Source organism: Macaca nemestrina, chromosome 1 (assembly GCF_043159975.1).
Source record: "Macaca nemestrina isolate mMacNem1 chromosome 1, mMacNem.hap1, whole genome shotgun sequence".
NCBI lineage: Eukaryota > Metazoa > Chordata > Mammalia > Primates > Cercopithecidae > Macaca > Macaca nemestrina.
Genome location: NC_092125.1, coordinates 8,760,038 through 8,785,055, shown reverse-complemented (window position 1 = coordinate 8,785,055; position 25,018 = coordinate 8,760,038). Strand labels below are relative to the sequence as shown.

Genomic DNA, 25,018 nt, shown 5'->3' with positions numbered 1-25,018 from the left:
TTCTTTGCTTGTACTTGTATAATATTACTGTACAAATGTGCCATTTAATACCCAGCTAAAATTTAGAAAGCTTAATGCAGATTTTTGGCCCTTCTTTTCTGAAAAGTATTTCTTCTCTGGAACTCTGTTCCTCATCTTTTAGTCATGTCAGCCTACCTAGACTTCTATCTGTATTTCCTCAACTCAGCAAAACTGATTGGCTTATTTGGGTTCTCCTTTCTAGCATCTATGATTTAAAAATTGCCTTCAGACAGAAATCTACAAAGAATGAAGGGCACCATGGAGATCAGATTCCTATGCTGCTTATTTTTCAGTGTATGAAAACAGTTTCATATATTATATCCATTTTTCTAGTTAATTACAGCAGGAGTGTAAGTTTGGTTCGTTTCAGTTAAGTCCAGAAGTGGAACTTAATTGAAGTTCCACTTCAACTAAGTTGATAAAGGATCAACAAAACAAAAAGTTGGTTCTTTGAAATGATAAACAAAATAGATAGACCACTAGCTAGATTAACCAAGGAAAAAAAGTGGAAATATTTTTCCACTAGTTTAAATTTAACACAATTCATCAGTTCAACAGGATTTCATTATCCAAAATATATATGCACCCAGTAGCAGAGCACCCAGATTCATTTAAAAAAACATACTACTAGACCTAAGACAAGAGATAGACAGCAATAGAGTGATTCAGGGACACTTCAGTACCCCATCGGCAACATTAGTCAGATTATAAAGGCAGAAAATCAACAAAGGAACTTTGGGCTTAAACTGGACTCTAGACCAAATGGAAAGACATTTATTTATAGAATATTCTACTTCATATCAACAGAACATATATTTTTTATCATCTGTACATGAAACATTCTCCAAAATTGACCATGTGCTTAGCCATAAAGCAAGTTTTAATGATTTTTTTAATGAAATAATATCAAGTATCTTCTCAGAAAAAAAATAAAATAAAATTGAAAATCAATACCAGGAGGAACTCTCAAAACTACACAAGTATGTGGAAAGTAAACAACTTGCTCCTACAAAACCTTTGGGTAAACAACAAAATTAAGGTAGAAATCAAAAGGTTTTTTGAAATGAATGAAACTAGATACAACTGCTACTGGGTGCATATATATTTTGGATAATTAAATCATGTTGAACTGATGAATTGTGTTAAATTTAAACTAGTGGAAAAATATTTGCACTTTTTTTCCTTGGTCAATACCAAAACCTCTGGGATGCAGCAAAACAGTGCTAAGAGGAACATTTATAGCATTAAATGCCTACATAAAAAAAGACAGAATGATCTCAAGTTAACAATGTAACATTGCACCTCAAGGAGCTAGAAAAGCAAGAACAAACCAAATTCAAAGCTAGTTAAAAAAAAAAAAAAAGGAAGAAAGAAAAAACGAAATGTCTACAATCAGAGCAAAACTAAATGAGATTGAGACCAAAAAAAATGATGAAGGATCAACAAAACAAAAAGTTAGTTCTTTGAAATGACAAACAAAATAGATAGACCACTAGCTAGATTAACCAAGGAAAAAAGATTAAAATAAGCACAATCAGAAATGATAAAGTTGACAACACAAACTGATACCAAAGAAATACAAAAGTCATCAGAGACTATTATGAGCATCTCTATGCTCCCAAACTAGAAAACTTAGAGGAAATGGATAAACTCCTGGAAGCATACAACCTCCCAAGATTGAACCATGAAGAAGTAGAAAATCCAAAACAGACCAATAACAAGTAATGAAATTGAGTCAGTAATTTAAAAAACAAAAATCTCTAAACAAAAATAAGCCCAGAACCAGACAGATTAACAGCCAGATTTTACCAGACATACAAAGAGCTGGGACCAAGCATACTGAAACTATTCAAAAAAATGAAGGAGGAGGTATTCCTTTGTAACTCATTCATGAAAACAGTATGACCCTGATACCAGAATCAGGCAAGAACACAACAACAACAACAGAAAACGCACACACATACACACACACACACGTGCGTGCACAGAGGAATATCTCTGATGTACATAGATGCAGAAATTCTCAAGAAAATACTAGCAAACCAAATCCAACAGCACATCAAAAAGATAATATTATACATCACCATCAAGTGGGTTCTATTTTAGGAATGCAAGGATGGTTTAACATATGTGTTTCAATAAATAATTTACCACACAGAGAGATTTTAAAAACCATATGATCATCTTTTTTCTTTTTCTTTTTTTGACATGTCTCACTCTGTTGCCCAGGCTGGAGTGCAGTGGTTAGGTCTCAGCTCACTGCAGCCTCCACCTCACAGGTTCAAGAGATTCTCCTGCCTCAGCCTTCTGAGTAGCTGGGATTACAGGAACGTGCCACCATGCCCAGCTAATTTTTGTATTTTTAGTAGATACGGGATTTCTCCATGTTTTCCAGGCTGGTCTCGAACACCTGACCTCAGGTGATCTGCCTACCTGGGTCTCCCAAAGTGTTGGGATTACAGGCATGAGCCGCTGCACCTGGCCAATCATCTTAATAGATGCAGAAAAGGCATTCAGTAAAATCCAACATTGCTTCATGATAAAAACCCTCAACAAAGTAGACATTGAAGGAACATATCTCAAAATAGGAGCCATATATCACAGACTCCCAGCCAACGTTATACAGAATGGGGAAAAGATAAAAGCATTTTCCCTGAGAACTGGGGCAAGACAAGGATGCCTACTCTCACCACTCCTAATCAACACAGTGCTGGAAGTCATAGCCAAAGCAATCAAGCAAGAAAAAGAAATGAAAGGCATTCAAATTGGAAAAGAAGAAGTCAAATTATCTCTGCTCACTGATGTCATGATCTTATAAACCTAGAAAACCCTAAAGATCCCTCCAAAAGATACCTAGACCTAATAAATGACTTCAGCAAAATTTCATGATACAAAATAAATGTATAAAAATGAGTATCATTTCTGTACACCACTAACATTCAAACTAAGACCAAATCAATAACTTAGCCCCACTTACAATGGCCATACACAAAAGTAAAATACCTAGGAATATTTAAATCAGGAAGTGAAAGATTTCTGCAAGGAGAACTATAAAACACTGATGAAAGAAATTGTGTAGATGGCACAAATAAATGAAAAAACATTCTGAGCTCATGGATCAGAAGAATCAACATCATTAAAATACTGTCCAGGCTTGTAATCCCAGCACTTTGGGAGGCTGAGGTGGGCAGATCACCTGAGGTCAGGAGTTTGAGACCAGCCTGACCAACCTGGTGAAACCCCATCTCTACTAAAAATATGAAAATTAACCAGGTGTGGTGGCAGCTGCCTGTAATCTTAGCAACTCGGGAGCCTGAGGCAGGAGAATTGCCTGAACCCACGAGGCAGAAGTTGCAGTGAACCAAGATCGTGCCACTGCATTCCAGCCTGGGTGACACAGTGAGACTCCACCTCAAAAAAAAAAAAAAAAAAAAAAAAAAAAAAAACCATACTGTTCAAAGCAATCTTCAAAATTGCGGAAGTGCAATTCCTATCAAATTACCAACATAATTTTTCACAGAATTAGAAAAAACAATCCTAAAATTCATATGGAACCAAAACTGAGCCTGAATAACCAAAGTAATCTTAAATAAAAAGACAAAAAAAAAGCAGGCATCACATTTTGTGGCTTCAAATTGTACTATAAGACTATAGTAACCCAAACTGCATGGTACTGGTACAAAATTAGACACAATAGATCAATAGAACAGAATAGAGCACCAAGAAGTAAAGCCACATGTGTAAAGCAACCAATCTTAAAGCTGACAGAAATAAACAATGGGTAAAGGACACACTGTATGCAATAAATGGTACTAGGACAATTGGATAGTCATATGTAAAACAATGAAACTGGACCCCAATCTCTCACCGTATACAAAAATTTACTCAAGATTGACTAAAGACTTAAATGTAAGACCTGAAACTGTAAAAATGCTCGAAGAAAACCTGGGAACAATTCTTCTGGACATTGGCCTAGGCAAAGAATTTATGACAAAGACCTCAAAAGCAAATTCAACAGAATGAAAAATAGATAAATGGGACTTAATTAAATGAAAACACTTCTGCACAGCAGAAGAGATAATCGACAGAGTAAACAGACAACCTACAGAGTGGGAGAAAATACTTGCAAATTATGCTCCTGAAAAAGAATTAGTGTCAAGAATCCACAAGGAACTCAAACAACTCAACAAGAAGAAGCTAATCCCATTAAAAAGTTGGCAAAGGATATAAACAGACATTTCTCAAAGAAGACATATAAGTGGTCAACAAATACATGAAAAACTGCTGAACATTATTAGTCATCAGTGAAATGCAAATTAAAATCACAATGGAATACCATCTTTCAACAGTTAGAACGGCAGCTATTAGCAAGCCAACAACAGCAGAGGTAGTCATGGATGTGTGGAAAAGGGAATAGTTATATACTGTTGATACGTAAATTAGTACAACCTCTACAAAAAAGCAGTATGGGGATTCCTCAAATAACTGAAAGGAGAACTACCTTTTGACCCAGAAATCAACCCCATTACTTGGTGTCTACCCAAAAGAGAAGAAATCACTGTGTAGAAAAGACACCTGCATTCATATGTTTGACAGCACTATTCTCAGTGACAAAGTCATGGAATCAACCTGTGTCCATCAACAGCATCACAACAGATGACAGAAATACATATTTTTTCTTTATATATGGAATACTACTATATTATATATACTACCATATATATATATGGAATACTACTCAGTCATAAAAAAGAATAAAATTGTGTCCTTTACAGCAACATGGATGCAGCTGAAGGCTATTATCCTCAGTGTATTAACATGGAAACTAAAAATTAAATGCTACAAATTCTCACTTTTAAGTGGGAGCTAAATCATGGGTGCACATGGACATAAAGATGGAAACAATATACCTGGAATCTCCAAAGGCAGGAAGAGGAAGAGGAGGGAAGGGTCAAAAAACTACCTATTGAATACTATGTTTATTATTTGGGTGATGGATTCAGTAGAAGCCCAAACCTCAGCATTATGTGATATATCCATGTAACAAACCTGCATATATATATACCCCCCCGAATCTAAAATAATAATTTTTAAAAGAAAGAAATATATTCTAGGCAAAAATAAAATCAAATACAATGAACACAATTCAATCTCCTTTGCTTTGCCTGTTGTATGATCACACCATGAGAGGCTGGATCTGCCTCTGCATGGCATTTTTGCCAGCTCTTTTCCTTTGTATTTCCAGTTTTGTCTCTTTTGTCTTTCTTCTTGACGTCTCGAACTATGGTGCAACTTTGCTTCTGTGTCTTTTTTCCCACTGTTCATTGTTTACCCTCTCCGGTCTCTGATCCCTTTTCTACTTGACTAACTTGTTAATCATTTTAGTCCCAACTCACATGCATTGCCTTTGTCTTTTCCTTATTGACTTCTCTCTCGATAGGCAAATGGATGTTTCACTTAACTGTACTCATAACTAATTTGCCAGTGTTAAGACTTTGGAGTCAGACTCCATGAGTTTGAATCCTGTCTCCTTTTTTTAATGTTTCTGGAATCTTAATCAAGTTTTTTAATCACTAATTTCCTGATTTTAAGTGGGAGTAATTATAAACCCTTTCTTATAGGGTTTATTATCTTGGGTTATTATATGTAAAGTATTAGAATAGTAATATCAACATCATTCCATATTAACATTCCCATTTAAACATCTCTATAACATCTACATGTATGATTATTTGTCCCTCTCTCTCGATCTACCATTTTCTTAAAGGAAAAGACTATGTAATATTACCTGCATATGAGTCCCTAACAAAGCTAGACATTCAAATGTTGGCTGAAATATTGTAATGTTAAATTATGTGGCTTTTGTCTCTAGGACTGGAATGCCCTAGGCTTTAAGCATTGTTTTGGCAAGTAAGATCAGGAAGAAAAGAAACACACCAGAAGTTTTTTTGGCTTTCTGATTTTTATTTCCAGCAGTTTTGTGTTTTGATAGTTTGAATCCCTAAATTGGAATTAATTGATACTGCTTTCCATATGGAAAGCTCAGCCCTAATGCGTGTATTTGCATATTTTTAGTTAAAGGCTTAATGAGGTTTTCATTTTATCTGAAGGATTTTTATTTAAGTTCAGCCTGGTATTAGTAAGTGTGTGCTTCATTTATATTCTTCAATAGGGTAGTTGTCTCTTAGCAAAGAAAAAGGAAAGGAATTGGCCCAAGGCATGTCTTTATTTCTATGCTACATTAGTGAAAGTCTAGGAGAGATTTCCTTATCCTGTAGGTAGAGTAATATATAGATTTGGGTATGATTTGATATAAAAATTTAGTTCAAGTCAGCAATTTTCTAGTAGGAAAATTGTTCCAGCTCCTTTACACTATACTGTCTACTGTACTGTCTAGCTCATGGATGCATATTAGGTTTTCCCATGTCTTTTCTACTTTGGCTTTAAAACGAAGATTTGGAGAGAAATTTCACTGAGGACCCCTTCAATACGTACATCAGGCTGGGTGATAATAGCACACTGCTTTCCTATATTTTAGGTTTAGCCAGAAGCCACATATATAAAATGTTTAAAGTATGTGTCATTTTCTATTACGTATATGTCCTTGAGTTTTTAATAACTAGCCCCCATATGTTTATATACACCTGTATTTCTAGAGGCACGATGATATAGATTTTACGTACAAAGTTGAAATAACCCTCAGTATTAAATAAAAGGTAGCTGTGAATTATTGCAAAGGTCAAGTTGTCGTTTTATGCCTCAGATGCTCTCTTTCTTCCTCCTAGGAGTGTTCCACAGTGTTGTTTTATTGTCCTAGGAACATGCGCAGCATAGAGGAGGAAGATGCATTGGGACTTAGCTATTTCTCTTGCTGTCTAAGGAAAGATATTCTGAAAGTCATACACTGTGACATGTATGAACTACTTAAATTTACCTTTTAGTTCATCGTCAAAAGGAAAAGTGTGTCAAAAATCTCAAAACTAAAGCAATGTATCTTCAGTTAAATGACAACTTTAAATGACTCAGAGGAAAGGCACTGCATGTGTCTAAAAAATATCCCATACTGGCTGCACTTAAAAGCAACTGGAACGCACATTCATAGCTAATTATAAACAAAAACTAGTTAACACTTTAAATAAAAAGGAAAAATAGCAAAAAGATTTAGAGCCTAGACAAGCACATGAAAGGGTTCTGAGTTGCCTTCCATCTGATATTACTCAAATGCAACTCTGTCTCCAATTACCTGGGAATATGTGGTATTCCCTCATGAAAGCTCAAGATCAGAAAGGGCGTCCATTTCGTGTCTTTGCTTACTCATAGCCATTTGGAACAAGTTCAGCAGAAATATTTCACATTGCAAAAGAGTCTGGAGCCAGACAGCAACTACAGACACTAATCACTGGGTCAAAATAGTAACTTAGTAGGACGGCAACCACCAGAAAGCATTTGTGGAGGTAGAGATTTGGAGTCAGATACATTAGTGCCGTTGGAGAAGACATCACCAAATAAAAAAGTTCTGTAACAGAACCATTAAATCACTATTTTTAATCAGTTGCATGTTCAGTGGCACAGGACTGTCTAAGCCAATGGTCTCTTTGGTAGGATCAGATCTAAAAGGTAATCTTATGCCCTTAACTCTAAAATAAATAGATGGAAAGAAAAGTAACCAAATAAATAAAGGCTGCCTCCTAAAACATTTGGTGTTTCTTTTGTTGTATGGTTCCAACTACAGGCTTTCTCTGCCTCAAATTGCAGATCTCTATCATTTGAGATTTGGGGGGTGGGCAAAAGGGAAAACATCATCACTAAAATAATAGGTGCAGCAAGTGATCAACTTCCCTAAGGAGCTGCAATTTTAGGTCTATTCAAATAAGAGTTACTGGTGTTCTCTGAATATTGTCATTATAAACCACTTTTCATTGTTGCCTTTTTTCTTAAACTACATCATCCTGTTCCTTTCCTCCAGTGTCAGTGGAGGATTGATTGCTTTATTTTACTATCACTCTACTCCACTATTAATTCTGTTTTCAGTATACTCTATCTCAGAACATTTCTCTTGGCAGTGAATCTCAAACATCAAGCTATGAATAATTACGCATAGTATGTTTGGAATAAAGAGGTGAGCTTCAGAAGAGGATTAAATTTTTTTTAAAAATCATTCTATCTTTTAGATTTCATCAGGTTCTCACTAAATTCACCTAAAGTATTATCTTATCCCTTGTAGCAATTTTATTTACTGCTATGTCTTTAAAAAGTAGAGAGGGGAGTAAGGAGCTATTAATCTCTGTGCTTCTACTGTAGGCATTGGACTTCTCCATTCTATGCCAATTAAAACAACTTCACACACAAATTAAGTAGAAGTAAAATCTATTAAATATATTTTAAAGCAATCCCATGGTTTTATAAAGGTCTTGGCCATAATTTCTCTGTTGCTGTAAAGAGGCAACCTTATTTTAGCAAAGTATATTTTTAATTCAACATCTGGATTCTGTATAGAAAAATTAACAAGGAAATATGTGAGATTCCTACAATGGAAGACTTTTCACATATTGCAAGCAACGCATCTCCATCCTACTTTATAGTAATACTGATGTGGGCATAAAGGAAAGACAGGAAGAGGATGACTAGATACCGGGTGATTTATACATTATCTTATTAAATCATGAAACAACTCAATGAAAAAGAAATTATTACCCTGCTTTAATGATGAATAAAAGTTATTACATCAAAGAAGCGATTATTCAAATTTATTAAAATCTACTGCAATTCAATGGCTGCATTACAATTCAAACCCAGGTTTATCTGACTAAAGCTCATGTTCTAGCTCCCAACACTGGACCTTGTGGGATCTGAAGATGAGAGGCAGAGTGGGAGAAAGACCTTGCAAAGTCTAAGCATTTACAAAAAAGTGTAGCTTTTATGGTACAAGGTAGAGGAGAGGTGATTGCTCTCAGAGATCTGGGATGCCCTTGGGTAATGATGTCCGTTAGGCCATAAAAACGCTTCTGTCAAAAGTGGTCTTTGGGAGGCTGAGGTGGGCGGATCACCTGAGGTCAGGAGTTTGAGACCAGCCTGACCAATGTGATGAAACCCCGTCTCTACTAAAACTAGAAAAATTAGCCTGGTGTGGTGGCATGTGCCTGTAATCCCACATACTTGTGAGGCTGAGACAGGAGAATCGCTTGAAATGGGGAGGTGGTGGTTGCAGTGAGCCAAGATCGCGCCATTGCACTCCGTCCCAGGCAACAAGAACAAAACTCTGTGTCAAAAAAAAAAAAAAAAAAAAGTGGTGAGGCATTGCTGGGCGAGAGTAGCACAGAAACCCAGTGATGTGATGACAATATGAAGATCACCAACGAAGCCTTGTGCCTATTTGTCTATTTTGAATGCTGCTTTAGCTACCCTGTAATTATCTTGATGATGAATGACCAGAAATTTGCCATCCTGATGATTTGAATCATGTCAAAAAGAAATGAAGTGTCTACTCTAAAGAGTTAGGAAATTAATCTTGTAGTAGAAAATTGAAATCTTTTTTATCTCTTTTATGCAATTCACTTGGCATACTTTATTTGAATGAAGTTTATTAATAGTTGATTATCAGTACATAAGAAACTGCTGCTAAAAGTTACGCTGGCTTTCAAAACTCTGCAAAACCATTTATGCCATTAGAAAGTACCTGAAAACAATTTTTGTACTTTTAGAAAACAATACACTAGGAAATCAAATAACAATAAGTTGTTGCAAATAGAAAATCACCTCATTTTCTGTGTTACCTTCAGCAAAGTCATGTTTGAAAGTCTGTGCATGTAACAGTGGTGGTACACAGCCTATCAGAGTTGTTTCTCAGACTGAAAAGCACAGCTGGTCTGATTGGGGTCACTGCATGTAATTAGCTTGCTTGCTTCATGAATGAATGGCAGGTTTATTTTATTCTAAATGATATTTTAATTTTCACTGATTAAATTACATTTTATTTTGGTTTGGAAGGTTCGCCCTCACCATGTAAAGCAACCATGCCCTGCAGTTGTCACTAAGTTAACACCATAAGTATGTTTAAAAGAATTGTTGGCTAAGCATGGTGGCTCATGCCTGTAATCTCAACACTTTGAGAGGCCAAGACGGAAGGATTGCTTGAGCCTCGGAGTTTGAGACCACCCTGGGCAACCTAGCAAGACCTCTATCTCTACAAAAAATAGATTGAAAAATTTAGCCAGGCGTGTTGGCACACACTGTAATCCCAGCTACTTGGAAGGCTGAAGCAGGAGGATTACAGGAGGAATTGCAGCTTGCAGTGAGCCACGGTTGTGCCACTGCACTCCAGCCTGGGTGACAAAGTGTGACCCTGTCTCAAAAATATATATATATATATAGTGACAATAAAATATTGATGATGCATATATGCAAGCAGCATGTTGGAAAAACGGTATCTCTGTTTTTCCATAAAATGGAATTGCACCCCAAATTTTCAGAAAGTTTTTCCTAAGATTGGTACACAAAGGAAATCTGTTCAGTTCCTTGAATTACTGACTCTACATCAGGAATTGAAATGTGTACTCTAATGTTCTTGCTCTGATCTCTCATTTGACTGTTTATCGAAGCTGATTACAGTTTGAATACACAAATCCCTTTAGCTTCAAAAGTATGTAAAAGAATGGATAATAGAGCATTTGAAGAGATTGTTTCTTATTGCAATTTGTCTTTCTGATTGTGATGCGGCTATTAGGTTTGATAAGAAAATCTGGCTTTATGTTTTGTTTCCTCAATAAGAATAGTCTTCTGTCAAATTGGATTAAAGTTTTTGTGTCAGCCCAACTTGCTCACGCAACTAAGCAAGAGCTGTTTTGGTGAACATCAAGAGAGGTTATTATGAACAAATGAAACTTACTTTATTCCACTAAACACAATTTAGAAGCTTATGCTTTTTGAAAAGCTGTATGTGTTTTCTTTATTGAATATAACATTGGAATATAATAAATTATTAGTCGACTGACTCAGTTAAACATTATATATTGTATCACTTTAAGAATGTTGAGATCTTCAGGTCCAGAATTTTCAAAGGTTATTTATCTATTAAGTTTCTACTGATTATTGGAGGCACCATGCTAAGTATTTTGTACGTGTTAACAGATGCATCTGCCTAAAGTCACAGAGATAATTTAAATGGCAAAATCAGGAATCGAATACAGATCTCTGGCATCTTGTTCTACTGCAGTGTGTTTTTAAGTGTCATAAATCATTTACTTTAATCTTCTAAAATAGTCTAGAAATTCCTTCTTCTAGTCTGCCTTAATCTCTGTACTTTGCAAAGAAAAAGCAAAGATATGTGAGGGCAATTGGAAAAATACCCTTCCTGAAAATAGTATGCATTGTAGTGCTTTTGTTATTTCGCCTAAACAAGCTTTATGTATTCCTAGAATTGTTTCTGGAAGCAAATCGTCTTTTATGCAGGGCATCTCAGAGCACATTTTTATAAAACATTATGTTCACGCTGGAGCCTTTTCAAAGTAAAATCATAGAATATTCATTCTGTTTTTTAATATAGTTATCAATTGACCCATAAGTTTATCCAAACAATCTGGTGTACAAAAAGGGAAAGGAAAGAAGAAAAAAAAATCTGCTGCCACCTGAAATGATCCCTGTTAAATCCTGAAAATCCTGGGAAAGAGTGGCAACATGACACTGGGTTATGACTTTGCAGATACCATGCAAACCTTTGAAAGAACACTGTCTTGAGGTTGTAAAACATAAACTAGCCTAAGCTGTTCTATTGTGTTGTAAGTAGTGATAGAGATACTAACAGTTTCCAAGTGACCATGGGTTTTATTTCATGCACAGTTCCCGTTTTTTATAATCAATTTGCCCTGCTCCACTATGTCTCCTAAGTTCTCCAAATGGCCCCACATGTGACCCAAAGAGGAATGATAATAAAAAGACAACTTCTTCTTTCACTAGTCCCAGGGTTTATTTTTTACATTTTAATTTTTTTTTTTGTCCTGTTGCTCAGTGATTTTCAAACTGTGGGTCACAAACCATTAGTGAGTCATGAAATCAATTTAGCAGGTCCCAACAAATGGTTTAAAATCTAATAGATAGACTAAAAATATCAAAGAGCAATGCATGAAATAAGAGTATCTTCAAAACTTTCATGTCAAACATATATTAATATGTATGGAGGTGTGGGGAAATGGGTGGAGGTAAAGTAATACATAATTCCTAGAATGCTTACTTATCCAAAAAAGAAAAAAAATGAAGTCACGGCCATACTTTCAGTGATGGAGTTCCTACGTTATTTTAAGCAATTTGAAATACTGATTTAATCTCCTCAAATTTGACCTTTGAGTTTGCAGCAGATCACAATTCTTTATTTTTAAATAAAAATTATAGCAAGCAAATGGGTATATTATTACATTCCCCCTTTTCAGAATAGACCATGATCTATTCACCTGTGGTCTAGTATGAACTATTGAAATGAGTTCAAAATTCTTAACGTAACTGAGGAATGTCACATACCATTTCTGTTTAGGGCTTTTTTCTTTTTTTTTTTTTTTTGACGTAGTGTTTACGCCTTTGCTTGAGGGAATTATTTTCAACTAATTGTTGGCATTTAAACACTGACACATCTAATGTAAATATGAAGCTAGTGTTTTCTTTTCTCAGGTTAATGTGACTGCATTAAAGAAAGTTTTTCAGAATCCAAAATTTTTGATTAGATAATATGTCTTGCCTGTGCCAATATAATAAGATCCACTTAATTAAAATTAAGTAGAATCATTTAAATCATGTATCTATGACATCCATAGATTTGACATAAGCTTCTGGTTGTAGTACAATAGAATTAATAATGAAAATAAGTTATGTTATTTAGGGCAGATGTTGCTTGAAATAGTGTAACAGCTTATCACTTATCTCATATACTTTTATTTTCTTGCACTTTCAGCCAAAATTGACCAAGAGGCAGAGGAAAATTCACTGACAGAGACTCATAAATGGTGAGAAATTACTTTATTTCCTCCCAGAATAGGCTTATAACATGCTAAGTGTATTTCATCTTAAGGAACCAATCATTAGTTACATTTTAATTTTCAAGCATAAAATAAAAAGACATCTAATAAAACAGTGTACTCTAAATCCACAGTGAATTTCTGAATTTTTGTTACTCTGGGTAACATATAGTTCTGTTAAATACCAAATTATTGTGACTAGCTTAGCACCTTCTCTTTTACATGGGATTTAGAACTATGGAAATACACAAAAGAATGAAGATAGCAAGAACCTGTTTCAGAGTTCAGATAATTTTTAAAAACTATGTAATTTCCGTATTCAAAAGTGAAGTCTAAGTAGGGAGCAATGAGCTTTCCTTGGATGCACTTTCATTTCCAGAATGGAGACTTGCAATTATGGGTAAACATAGAAAAGTATCTCAGAAATCTCCCTGCTTCTCTGCCTCCATTTTCTCTTCTCCTCCCATCTCTCTATATCCGCCAGGGTTCTCTAGAAAAAAAGGACAAACTGGCGATACAGATATAAACACACACACACACACACACACACACACACACACACACACACACAGGCTACTTCATTTTATTGCACTTCTCTTTGTTGTGCTTTGCAGATAATTGTATTTTTTTTCCCCACAAATTGAAGGTTTGTGGCAACTCTGCTTCTAGCGAGCCTATCGGTGCCATGTTTCCAACAGCACGTGCACACCTCACGTCTCTGTGTTACATTTTGGTAATTCTTGTAATATTTCAAACGTTTTATTTTCATTATCTGTTACCATAGGTGATCTGTGATCAGTGGTCTTTTATATTACTATCGTAATTGTTCTGGGACACCACGACCTGACCCATGTAAGATGGCAAATGTAATAGAAAGATATTGTATGTTCTAACTGTTCCACCAGCTGCTCCCTTGCCTTTCCCCTCTCCTCAGGCCTCCGTATTCCCTGAGACACAACAATATTGAAATTAGGTCAATTAATTACCCAACAGTGGCCTCTACATATTCAAGTGAAAGAGTCACACATCTCTCACTTTAAAACAAAATCTAGAAATGGTTAACTTAATGAGGAGGATATATCCAAAACCAAGATATGCTCAAAGCTAGATCTCTAGTGCCAAACTGTTAGCCAAGTTATGAATGCAAAGAAAAAGCTCTTGAAGGAAATTAAAAGTGTATTTCAATGAACACATGGATGATAAGAAAGCAAAACAGAATTCTTGCTGCTATGGGGAAAGTTTTAGTGGTCTAAATAGAAGATCAAACCAGCCACAATAGTCTGTTACCAAAATGCCAGGGGTTTGGTTTAGCACAGCTACTTGCCACACAGAAAGCCAGTCACTGAGATGAGTATTGCCAGGGAAGAAGGCTTTAATCGGGTGCTGCAGCCAAGGGCAATGGGAGCTCAGTCTCAAATCCATCTCCCTGACTGACTAAAAGTAGGGATTTATATAGCAGGGAAGAAATGTAACCATGTATGGGACAGTAGGAATTAGGGAGGGGTAAGGAAGAGGAGGTAGTCAGCAACAAGCAGCTGGTGGGTTAGGCAATCACAGTGGGTGAAGGGTCTGGCATCTCATTGTCCAGATGGAGTGATCTGGTGAGTTTCAGTTCCTTGACGCTATATTGGAAGCCTGATGGTTGGTTTCCTGAGAAAGGAACTCAAAAAAGACAAATGTAACTTTCTCAAGTTTCAAGACTGGGAGGGTCAATTTCTATGTTTATTCAAATTAAGTCATAAACATCAGTTTTGTGGGACCATTGAACCTGTTTCAATTCCCTTAAACCAAACCCTAATCCAGAGCAAGGCCCTAACGCTCTTCAATTCTATGAAGGGTGAAATAGGTGAGGAAACTGGAGAGGAAAAGTTTGAGGCCAGTAGAAGTGGGGTCATGAAGTTTAAGGAAAGAAGCCTTCTCCGTAACAAAAAAGTGCAAGGTGAAGCAAGAAGTGCTGATAGAGAAGCTGCAAGTTCTCCAGAAGATCTAAGGTAATTCATGAAAGTAGCTAAACAACATATTTCCAATGTAGATGAAACATCTTCTGTTGGAAGAAGATGCCATGTAGGACTTTCGTAGCTAGACAGAAATCAATGCCTGACTTTAAAGCTTCAGAGAACAGGGCCGGGCATGGTGACTCACGCCTGTAATCCTAGCACTTTGGGAGCCCAAGGTGGGTGGATCACCTGAGGTCAGGAGCTCGAGCCCAGCCTGGCCAACATGGTAAAATCCCTTCTCTACTAAAAATACAAAAATTAGCCCGGCATGGTGGTGCATGCCTGTAATCCCAGCTGCTCAGAAGGCTGAAGCAGGAGAATTGCTTTAACCCAGGAGGCAGAGGTTGCAGTGAGCTGAGATCACGCCAGTGCACTCCAGCCTGGGTGACAGAGTGAGACTCGGTCTCAACAATAAATAAGTAAATAAATTTTTTAAAAAGTGAAACTTCAAAAAACAGGATGAATGTCTTGTTAGGGCATAATGCAACTGGTAACTCTTAGCTGAAGCCAGTGCGCACTCCCCATTCTGAAAATGCTAGGGCCCATAGGCATTATGTCAAATTTCCTCTGCCCGTGCTGTATAAATGGAACAATAAAGCCTGCACATCTGTTGATAGCATAGCTTACTGAATATTTTAAACCCACTGCTGAGACCCATTGCTCAGAAAATAGAAAAGATTCCCTTCAAAATATCACATCTCATGGACCATGCACTTGGTCACCCAAGAGCTCTGCTGGAGATGTACAAAGAGAATCATGTTTCAATGCCTGCTAAAACAACATTCATTTTGTAGCTCATGGAGCAAGGAGTACTTTCGACTTTCAAGTCTTATTATTTAAGAAATACATTTGGTAAGGCTATAGCTGCCATAGGTAGTGATTCCTTTAAGAGATCTGGGTAAAGTAAATTGAAACCTTCTGGAAAGGATTCACCATTCTAGATGCCATCAATAACATACATAATTCATGGAAGCAGGTCAAAATATCAACGTTAACAGGAGTTTGGAAGAAGTTAATTGTAACCCTCACAGATGGTTTTGAGGATTCCAGGACATCAGTGGAGAAAGTAACCGCAAATGTGGTAGAAACAGAGAATTAGAGGTAGAGTCTGAAGATGTGACTGAGTTGCAGCAATCTCATAATAAAACTTGAACAGATGAGGAGTTGCTTCTTATGAATGAGCAAAGAAAGTAGTTTCTTGAGATGGAATCTACTCCTGGTTAAGAGCTATGAACGTTGTTGAAATCACAACAAAGAATTTAGAATATCACATAAACTTAGTTGACAAAGCAGGAGCAGGGTTTGAGAGGATTGACTCCAGTTTTGAAAGAAGCTCTTCTGTGAGTAAAGTGCTATCAAATGGCATCATATACTAAGAGAAATCTCTTGCGAAAGAGCGAATTGATGTGGCAGATTTCATTGTTGTCTTATTTTAAGAAATTGTCACAGCCACCCCAGCCTTCAGCAACCACCATTCCAATCAATCAGTAGTCATCAACATCAAAAAGATACTGCGGTCACTGAAGACTCAGATAATCGTTAACATTCTTTCAGTAACAAAGTATCTGCTAATAAAGTATATATTTTTTCAGACATAATTCTGTTGCATACTTAATAGACTGTAGTATAATGTAAACATAACTTTTATATGCACTAGGAAACCAAAAAATTCATGTAACTCTATTACAATATTCATTCCCTTTATTGCATTGGTCTGGAACCAAAGCCACAATATCTCTGAGGTTTTCGTGTGTGTGTATATGTGTGTGTGTGTATGTGTAAAGAAAGATAGAGAAACTTATTTTAAGGAATTGATTCATGCGATTGTAAAAGTTGGCAAGTCTAAAATTAGCAGGGCAAGGTGACAATTCCGGTAGGAGTTGATGTTGCAATCTTTTTTTCTTCTCTTTATAAATTTTAACTTTTATTTTAGATGAAGGGGTACACGTGCAGGTTTGTTACATGGGTATATTGCATGACACTGAGGTTTGGAATCTAAATGATCCCATCACCCAGGTATTGAGCGTAGTACCCAATAGGTGGTTTTTGAGCCCGTGATCCCCCTGCGTTGTTCAGTAGCCCCACTGTCTGTTGTTCCCATCCTTATGTCTATGTGTGATCGGTGTTTAGCTCCCACTTACAAGTGAGAATAGGCAGTATTTGGTTTTCTGTTCTTGCATTAGTTCTCTTAGGATGATGGTCTCCAGCTCCATCTGCATTCCTACGAAGGACACGATTTCACTCATTTTATAGTTGCGTAGTATTCCATGATGTATGTGTACCACATTTTCTTTATCCAGTTCACTGTTGATGGGCAACTGGATTGATTCCATGTCTCCACTATTGTGAATAGTGCTGCGATGACCATACGACTGTGTGTGTTTTTGATAGAATGCATTATTTTCCTTTGGGTATATACCCAGTAGTGGGATTGCTGAGTCGAATGGTATTATAGTTCTGTTTTCAGTTCTTTGAGAAATCTTCAAACTGCTTTCCACAGTGGCTGAACAACTTTGCATTCCCACCAACAGTGTACAAACATTCCCTTTTCTGCACAGCCTTGCCAACATCTGTTACGTTTTGACTTTAATAATTGCCATCCTGACTGGTGTGAGATAGTATCCAATGGTGATTTTGATTTGTATTTTTCTGATGATTAGCGATGTTGAGCATTTTTCCATGTTTTTTGGCCACTTGTATGTCTTCTTTTGAGAAGTGTCTATTTATGTCCTTTGCCTATTGTTTTAATTGGATTGTTTTTGCTTGTTGATTTGATTAAGTTCCTTGGAATATTGCAATCTTGAGTCTGAAGCAGTCTAGAGACAGAATTCTTTCATATTCAGGAACCTGAGTCTTAAGGTCTTCAACTGATTGGAGGAGACCCAGCATGTTTTAAAGGGAAATCTACTTTTTTCAGTGCCTGGTAATTTAAGTGTTAACCACACCTAGGCCAGGCACAGTGGCTCATGCCTGTAATCCCAGCACTTTGGGAGGCCGAGACAGGCAGATCGCCTGAGCTCAGGAGTTTGAGACCAGCCTGGTCAACCAGCCAGGCCAACATGGCAAAACCCCATTTCTACTAAAAATACAAAAAATTAGCCAGGCATGGTGATCGGGGCCTATAATCCCAGCTATTCAGGAGGCTGAGGCATAAGAATTGCTTGAACCTGGGAGGCAGAGGTTGCAGTGAGCCGAGATCACGCTACTGCACTCTAGCCTGGGCAACAGAGACTCCTCAAAAAAAAAAAAAAAAAAAAAAAAAACCACACCTAAAAACTGCTTTCACAATAACATCTAGACTGGTGTTTGACCCGAAAATGGGCACTATGACCTGGCTGAGTTGATACATAAAATTAACTGTTACAATTTCTAAAGAGAAACCTTATTAGTCTTGAGGAAAAAATTTATTGAAGAAGTTCTCTGCCATTAATTCAGTAGGCAAGATCTTTTTTTTTTTTTTTTTTTTGAGACATAGTCTTGCTCTGACAACCAGACTGGAGGACAGTGGCACCATCTCAGCTCACTGCAACCTCCACCTGCCAGGTTCAGGCAATTCTCATTCCTCAGCCTCCCCAGTAGCTAGAATTACAAGCATGCGCTGCCACACTCAGCTAATTTTTTTTTTTTTTTTTGCTAGGCTGGTCTCAAACTTTTGACCTCAAGTGACCCGCCCACCTCGGCCTCCCAAAGGGCTGGGATTACAGGCATGGGCCACCGTGCCTGGCTGGCAACATCTTTTATATTCACTGAACAGATATTACATATTTAGTAGTTCTTGGCTTGATAACAAATATTGTCGTAGCAAACTAGTAAACAGAATTCGCCAGTTTCTATGAAAAGCAAAAGCTGAGGTCAAAGGCGTGAAATTATAAAATCAGAAATTTCAGTGAGTTGCATGAAAAAATTACTGGCAAATGACAAAATCGTTACCATCTTTTATAATTAAACAATGAACCCCGAAATTCAAAAGTAAAACTAAGAATAATGAATCGTATGGAACATTTGAGGTTACTCCAAAGAAATAATCTCTGTGCCATTTTTCTCAGCGGTCCTATGTAACCGGGGCAACAGTCAGTAGGAATTGTACGCAGGAAAGCAGTGTAACTCTGATCCTCTGGCCTTTTGAGCCTGGATCCTGCCTCTTACACGTGATAGCTCTATGACCTTAGACCAATCCCATCACCCCAGGAAAAGAGTGTCTACTTGGTAGGTGAGAATTAAATGAAATAACCTCTGGCAGATGCTTAGTCCCAAGTGATCAACAGGTGTTAATCGCTATGTTATTTTCACATTATTTTTATAATCAGAAATTATAAAAAGTTTAGTGGTAGAATTAGAAACCAGAGTCAGATTTCAGACTTGGGCAATGTATTTGTTTGTTGTCATGTTTCTCACCGTCTTCGTGGATTGCAGCCCTGGGTGGCCTCGGATGGTTATGGAGCATAGATTTTGGAATCAGGTCTATATTTCGGTACCTGCACCAAACTGCTGGCACCGTGGCTCCAAGGATTTATTGCAACTTTTGAATCCATGTCCTCATCTGTGAGAAAAAGAAAAACAATGTCCACATGATAAATGTGGTGATCAGTTCATTACTTAACTCATTAAGTAGGTTAAATGAGTAAAATATATATGTAGAGTATCAACTTCATAAGAGCTTTTCAAAGTTTCCTTTTCTTCCATTTACCAAAATCCCTGAGCTTGGGAGACTGATTTTTAGCATGAACTATCTTCACAACAACCATTAAACTGGAGAAAACAATATAAAACAGTTATTTAACATGTCTAGAAATTGTTCTAAGGACATGCAGCAAATGGGGAATCGTTTGTCCAAGAAAATCTAAATCATGGTAAGAACAGCGAGAGCCTAAGGCATTGGAATCACTGCCTATTGTGTCCTACTACGTCTTATGGGAGCCACTGCCCCAGCTCTAATCCAGACACTTACAGTCACGAAAATAGGGGCTTCCACTCTCCCAAGCTCGTACGCTGAAGCTATGGCGTCTTACTGGGTCAGCGGGCTGCCAGAATTACTCATCCCACCACCTCCAGCTCATTGCAGTTCTGTTCCAGACTAACAGTGCAGGTAAGAAGCGGCTCCCTTTCTCAACACTTCATTACTTAAAGGGCAGATGCTCCAGCTCAGGTGTTGCAGACCAAGAATGCTGGGCCCCAGTGCTTCCACTCTAGCTGACTTTTAGGGCGGAGATTCTACACCAGGAGGGAGAATACATGAAGACTAGGGGCCCCCCACCTCAGCTCCTTCTTACACAGTAGGAGTGTTGCTTTGGAAGAAGCAGACCACTGTCCTAATCCTAGCTTTAATCGTTGTGCAGGTGCACAGAAGTCCTGCCCAGAGCTCTACAGATGTGCTTGAGAAGGCGGATTTTGTTTGGAACAGAACATGAAGAACTTCATACCTAAGAGTTTTGTCTGAAACAATAGAGGTCTAGATGGAGAGCAGTTGAGAGGGTGTTCGTAGCTCCATGATACAGCAGCAACAAGCACAATGGCTGAGCAATCAGAAGTTTAACAGAGAGATCAAGGGAAGAAGATAGCCAAGAAGGATCCTTTTGGAATCATAGTCAATCCTAGAGGTTGGAAGGCTGTGCATAAGCTTACTAGGCTGCACCCACTAATGAGCATCAGATCAGGAGGTCAGGCTGACTTGGAAACAATCCCCAAGCTGTGTAGGAATCCATGAACATATGCTATAAGCCTCACTGGCACTAGGGAACTCAGCACCACCGCTGACCACCACTGGCAGAACAATAAGATATGTAACCCAGGAGCAACTCATAGGAAGCCAGGGTAAAAAATAAAATCACCTATATGCCTTCCTATAGTCTGTCTAATAGCCACAAAACAAGCATACCAGCATCAGCCGAGTTAACTGCTTCTAGGACCTCGTATGTAAGCGGAGAGAAACATTTCTGCCTGATGTACTGTGGGCGTCCACCTGCCAGGCTGGCTGGCAGGCTGCCTCCTCCCAGACCATTGAGGGAATGGTGGACTTTCACCCAGATTCTAGAGTCCCAGGTCTCCTTCCCAGCTTGGAGGCCTTGAATATTTCATCTGCCACCCCAGTCTCAACAGTGGCTCGCCAGATGTACTTTCTTCCTATGTAAATGTCTTTAGGACCCAAAGCCTCAGTTTTTTATGGAGCTCTTCTTTTGCTTGACTTGGCCAAGACTTTCTTTATTCCCCTCCACCACCACACACACACACAAAAAATGAAACAAAATACATACACAGGCCGGGGGCGGTGGCTCACACCTTTAATCCCAGCACTATTGGAGGCCAAGACAGATCACCTGAGGTCAGGAGTTCAAGAACACAGCCTGGCCAACATGGTGAAACCCCGTCTCTACTAAAAATATAAAAATTAGCCGGGTATGGTGGCAGGCACCTGTAATCCCAGCTACTCCGGAGGCTGAGGCAGAAGAATCGCTTGAACCCAGAGGGCAGAGTGTTCAATGAGCCGAGATGGAGCCACTGCACTCCAGCATGGGTGACAGAGTGAGACCCCATCTCAAAAAAAAAAAAGATACACATGCACATACACATATACAGATCCTCACTGTATTTTATCTCCAAATATTTCAGTTGTCTTGGCAAGGCCTAGAGGGAGACGATATCCAGGAGTATGAATTTAGGCATACATTTTTCCTGTCTTCCATTTCTCCTTTTATTTTTATTATAGATTATTCTTATCATGTTCTGCATATCATATTATCAGAAACCAGATGAAATTAATTTTGGAGGCAAGACTTGGAGGTACTAAAAAAGTTGTTCTTCATTTTCCAGCCCTCCATTTAGCCCTTTGACATTGAGACAGAAAATACACGGAGAAGTTTCATTTTATAACTGTATCAAAAGGTTCCTAATCCAAAGCATTGGCTGGTGAGATTCTGTTTTTATCTCAGTGATGCTGTAACAGCCAGAGTCAACTTAGTTTTACTTTACACCCTGTGGCAGGAGATACTGACAAACTGGTGACAAATTTTTGTGCTTTGATTTTTAAAAATGGCTTATAATCCCAGCACTTTGGGAGGCCAAGGCGGGTGGATCACAAGGTCAGGAGATCGAGACCATCCTGGCTACACAGGTGAAACCCCGTCTCTACTAAAAATATAAAAAATTAGCCGGGTGTAGTGGCAGGTGCCTATAGTCCCAGCTACTCGGGAGGCTGAGGCAGGAGAATGGCCTGAACCCAGGAGGCGGAGCTTGCAGTGAGCCCAGACTGCACCACTGCACTCCAGCTTAGGTGACAGAGCAAGACTCCGTCTCAAGAAAAAAAAAAAAAAAATGGCTGAGAGTTATTTACAGATAATTGTGATAGCTGAGTTGGGCTATCAGATGCCTTAAGGACCAAATAAGGATCATATAATAACCGAACAGCCTTTTCCGTACCAAAAGAGAAGTTTCCCGGAGCTTTTGAGGTGATCCAGCATTCCGTATGCTCACCAAGGTTATCATGAGAGAAGGCAGGGCTGCGTGGTGGACAGGACGCTGACATTTCCTCTCAGCCTAGCTCTGCCACTCCAGAATTACAAGTGGATAAACCACAGAAAGTTCCCCAAGTTCCCGGGCCTCCACTTCGTCATATGTAAAAAGGAATATAACTCACCCTTTCTTTCATCCTCCAGGGCTGTAGGAATATGGAATAGCTTGTTCTTTGCAAAGCTTCTTCAAGTGGGGGTCCTAAGAGGCCTTTCTTGAAGGCTTATTCATGTGAAAATATTTTGTAATCCTCACACACACATTATCAGCTTGCTTTGAATGGAATTATCCTCATTTGTCTTTACATTCTAGTACATTTTTTTAAACATCTTGACTCTTAGCCCATTTAAAATGGGTAAGCTGAACTTTTATCAAGAAAATAATTACAATTGTCTTCTATAAATAGTATTAAAAACAAACAATGGTTAGTATATTTTTTAAATCAAGCCAGATCATTTTTCATATTCCATTTGTTAGCATAATAGTTTTTAATGTGCTAATTCTGTTTATTCATGCATTTTTGCTATTAATCTAGGAAGTGGAACTTTGAGCTCCTTTTTTTCATGAGCAAAACTGTATAGCTTTCGAATAAATAGTTTAACTGATCTCTTCAGTTCTCCTGGAAAGTCAGGCGGCTGGGCAGATGAGTCTTGAACCATACCCAAATCCCAAATGCAAAGCAGATGAATATATTCTCATCTTCAGATGATTTCATTGGGGAAGCCAAGCCATCATATTGTATTACAAGATGGATTTCGGCAGAATGTTGTTAAGGTTGGCTGCATCCCCATTGTGTGTGTTTATGTCAGCTTCTGCTTCTATTTTATTTTTAATTAGCATACACGGCTTTCTTCAATTATGGAAAAGTATCACCAGACCAAATATGATTGTTTTCATTTCCTACAGAGTCACTTAATGTCTATGTCAGCTCATAGGCAGAGAATGTAGAAATTTTGAATTTGTCTAATAAATGTCCATTCCTTTATATTCAAATTTAAAAAATAATGAGACTGGGACTTATAAAATCTGCTTTATTTCTTAATAAACTAAGGCTAACTTGAAACTTTTCTTCAGATTTTTTTCTTCTATTTATTTAAATTCTATGGGTAAAAACTATATTTTCAGGTGAAATTGACTTCGATGTAGAAAAAGAAAAGGTTTTAGAAACACGGTTTGTTCCAGCTATCAGTTGCGTTGATTTCACTAAATTTAATTCTGGCATCAATAAAGCTAATATAAATGACTGAATGTAAAATCTGAATTATATTGCAACTATTCAGTTAAATCGCTTACCCTTGTTAGTCAGTGAAGGTGACATTCTGGGCAAAGGAAATCAGGGTGAGAAATGTGTGCGCCGTCTGTGAGTAATGGCAAACCAAGTAATGTGTATGAACTACTCCTATCATGGTAAAGCCACTTTTTTCTAGGAAGTTTGTGACGTTTCCTACAGATTAAAACATTTATTTTAAGATATTTGTATTTTTCTACAAGACATACATGCTATTGACATTTTTATACAAAACTTTAAAAACAGCCGGGTGCAGTGGCTTACACCTGTAATCCTAGCACTTTGGGAAGCCGAGGCAGGCAGTTCAACTGAGGTCAGGAGTTCGAGACCAGCCTGAACAATATGGTGAAACCCCATCTCTACTAAAAATACAAAAATTAGCCTGGTGCAGTGGCAGGTGCCTGTAATCCCAGCTACTCGAGAGGTTGAGGCAAGAGAATTGCTTGAACCCAGGGAGCAGAGGTTACAGTGAGCTGAGATCATGCCACATGTCTCAAAATAGAAGTCTTTTTTTTTTCCTCCAGGAGCTAAAGACATCTAGAAAGATTAGATATAACTGATCTTGTGATGAGACCATAGGATGATAGTGAATTTGTTTAATAAGGAAGCAAATAGCACAATTAAACTTACAGAATTAATAAGTAATGTGATTTATTTGGACATTATTATGTGATAAAGATTTGACTGTATAGTTTTAAAATGTACTCAATGTATCTCATATCTTTTTAAAAATATTCTTAAAGAGAATACAATAGATTCTCTCTCCTATTTAAATAATAACAAGGCAATTGGAAACAACCAGTAATAAAAGACAAGAAATTGTAATGGAAGAATGCACATTTGTAGAAGAACTTTAAATCACACATTTTAAAAAATAAATACTATTTCTGCATGTAATATTGCTTAAATGGTATTTTAGCAAAGCCAAGATTGCATAACAAATGAGTTGAAATGGAAAATTAATCTTTCATTCAAAATAAAGACAAAAAACGGGGAAAAAAAGAAAACAGAATGTTGGTTCCACTGGTTTCATACAGTATGTAACTATTCATTTGTCACGGGAGAGAAAATATTTAATCATTTCTGAACTGATGCACACATACTTTATCATGTTTAGTGACTTTTAGAGTGTCAGTTTGTAAAATGTTTATCCAAGGAATGGACTTCTGGCACATGGATAAAATGAAAAGTGAAATGTTTAGTTCATA

General features: G+C 37.5%; 1 protein-coding gene across 2 annotated transcripts in view; it reads left to right on the top strand.

The window, feature by feature from the left end:
- The window catches only part of LOC105474638 (formin 2), a 399,919-nt gene that overhangs the window by 303,230 nt on the left and 71,671 nt on the right, over positions 1-25,018 (top strand). For both annotated transcript variants that reach the window (XM_011729456.2, XM_011729455.2), the window contains one exon: positions 12,959-13,010. In XM_011729456.2, the coding sequence (XP_011727758.2) occupies positions 12,959-13,010 (52 nt within the window). The remainder of the gene's footprint in view (positions 1-12,958; positions 13,011-25,018) is intronic.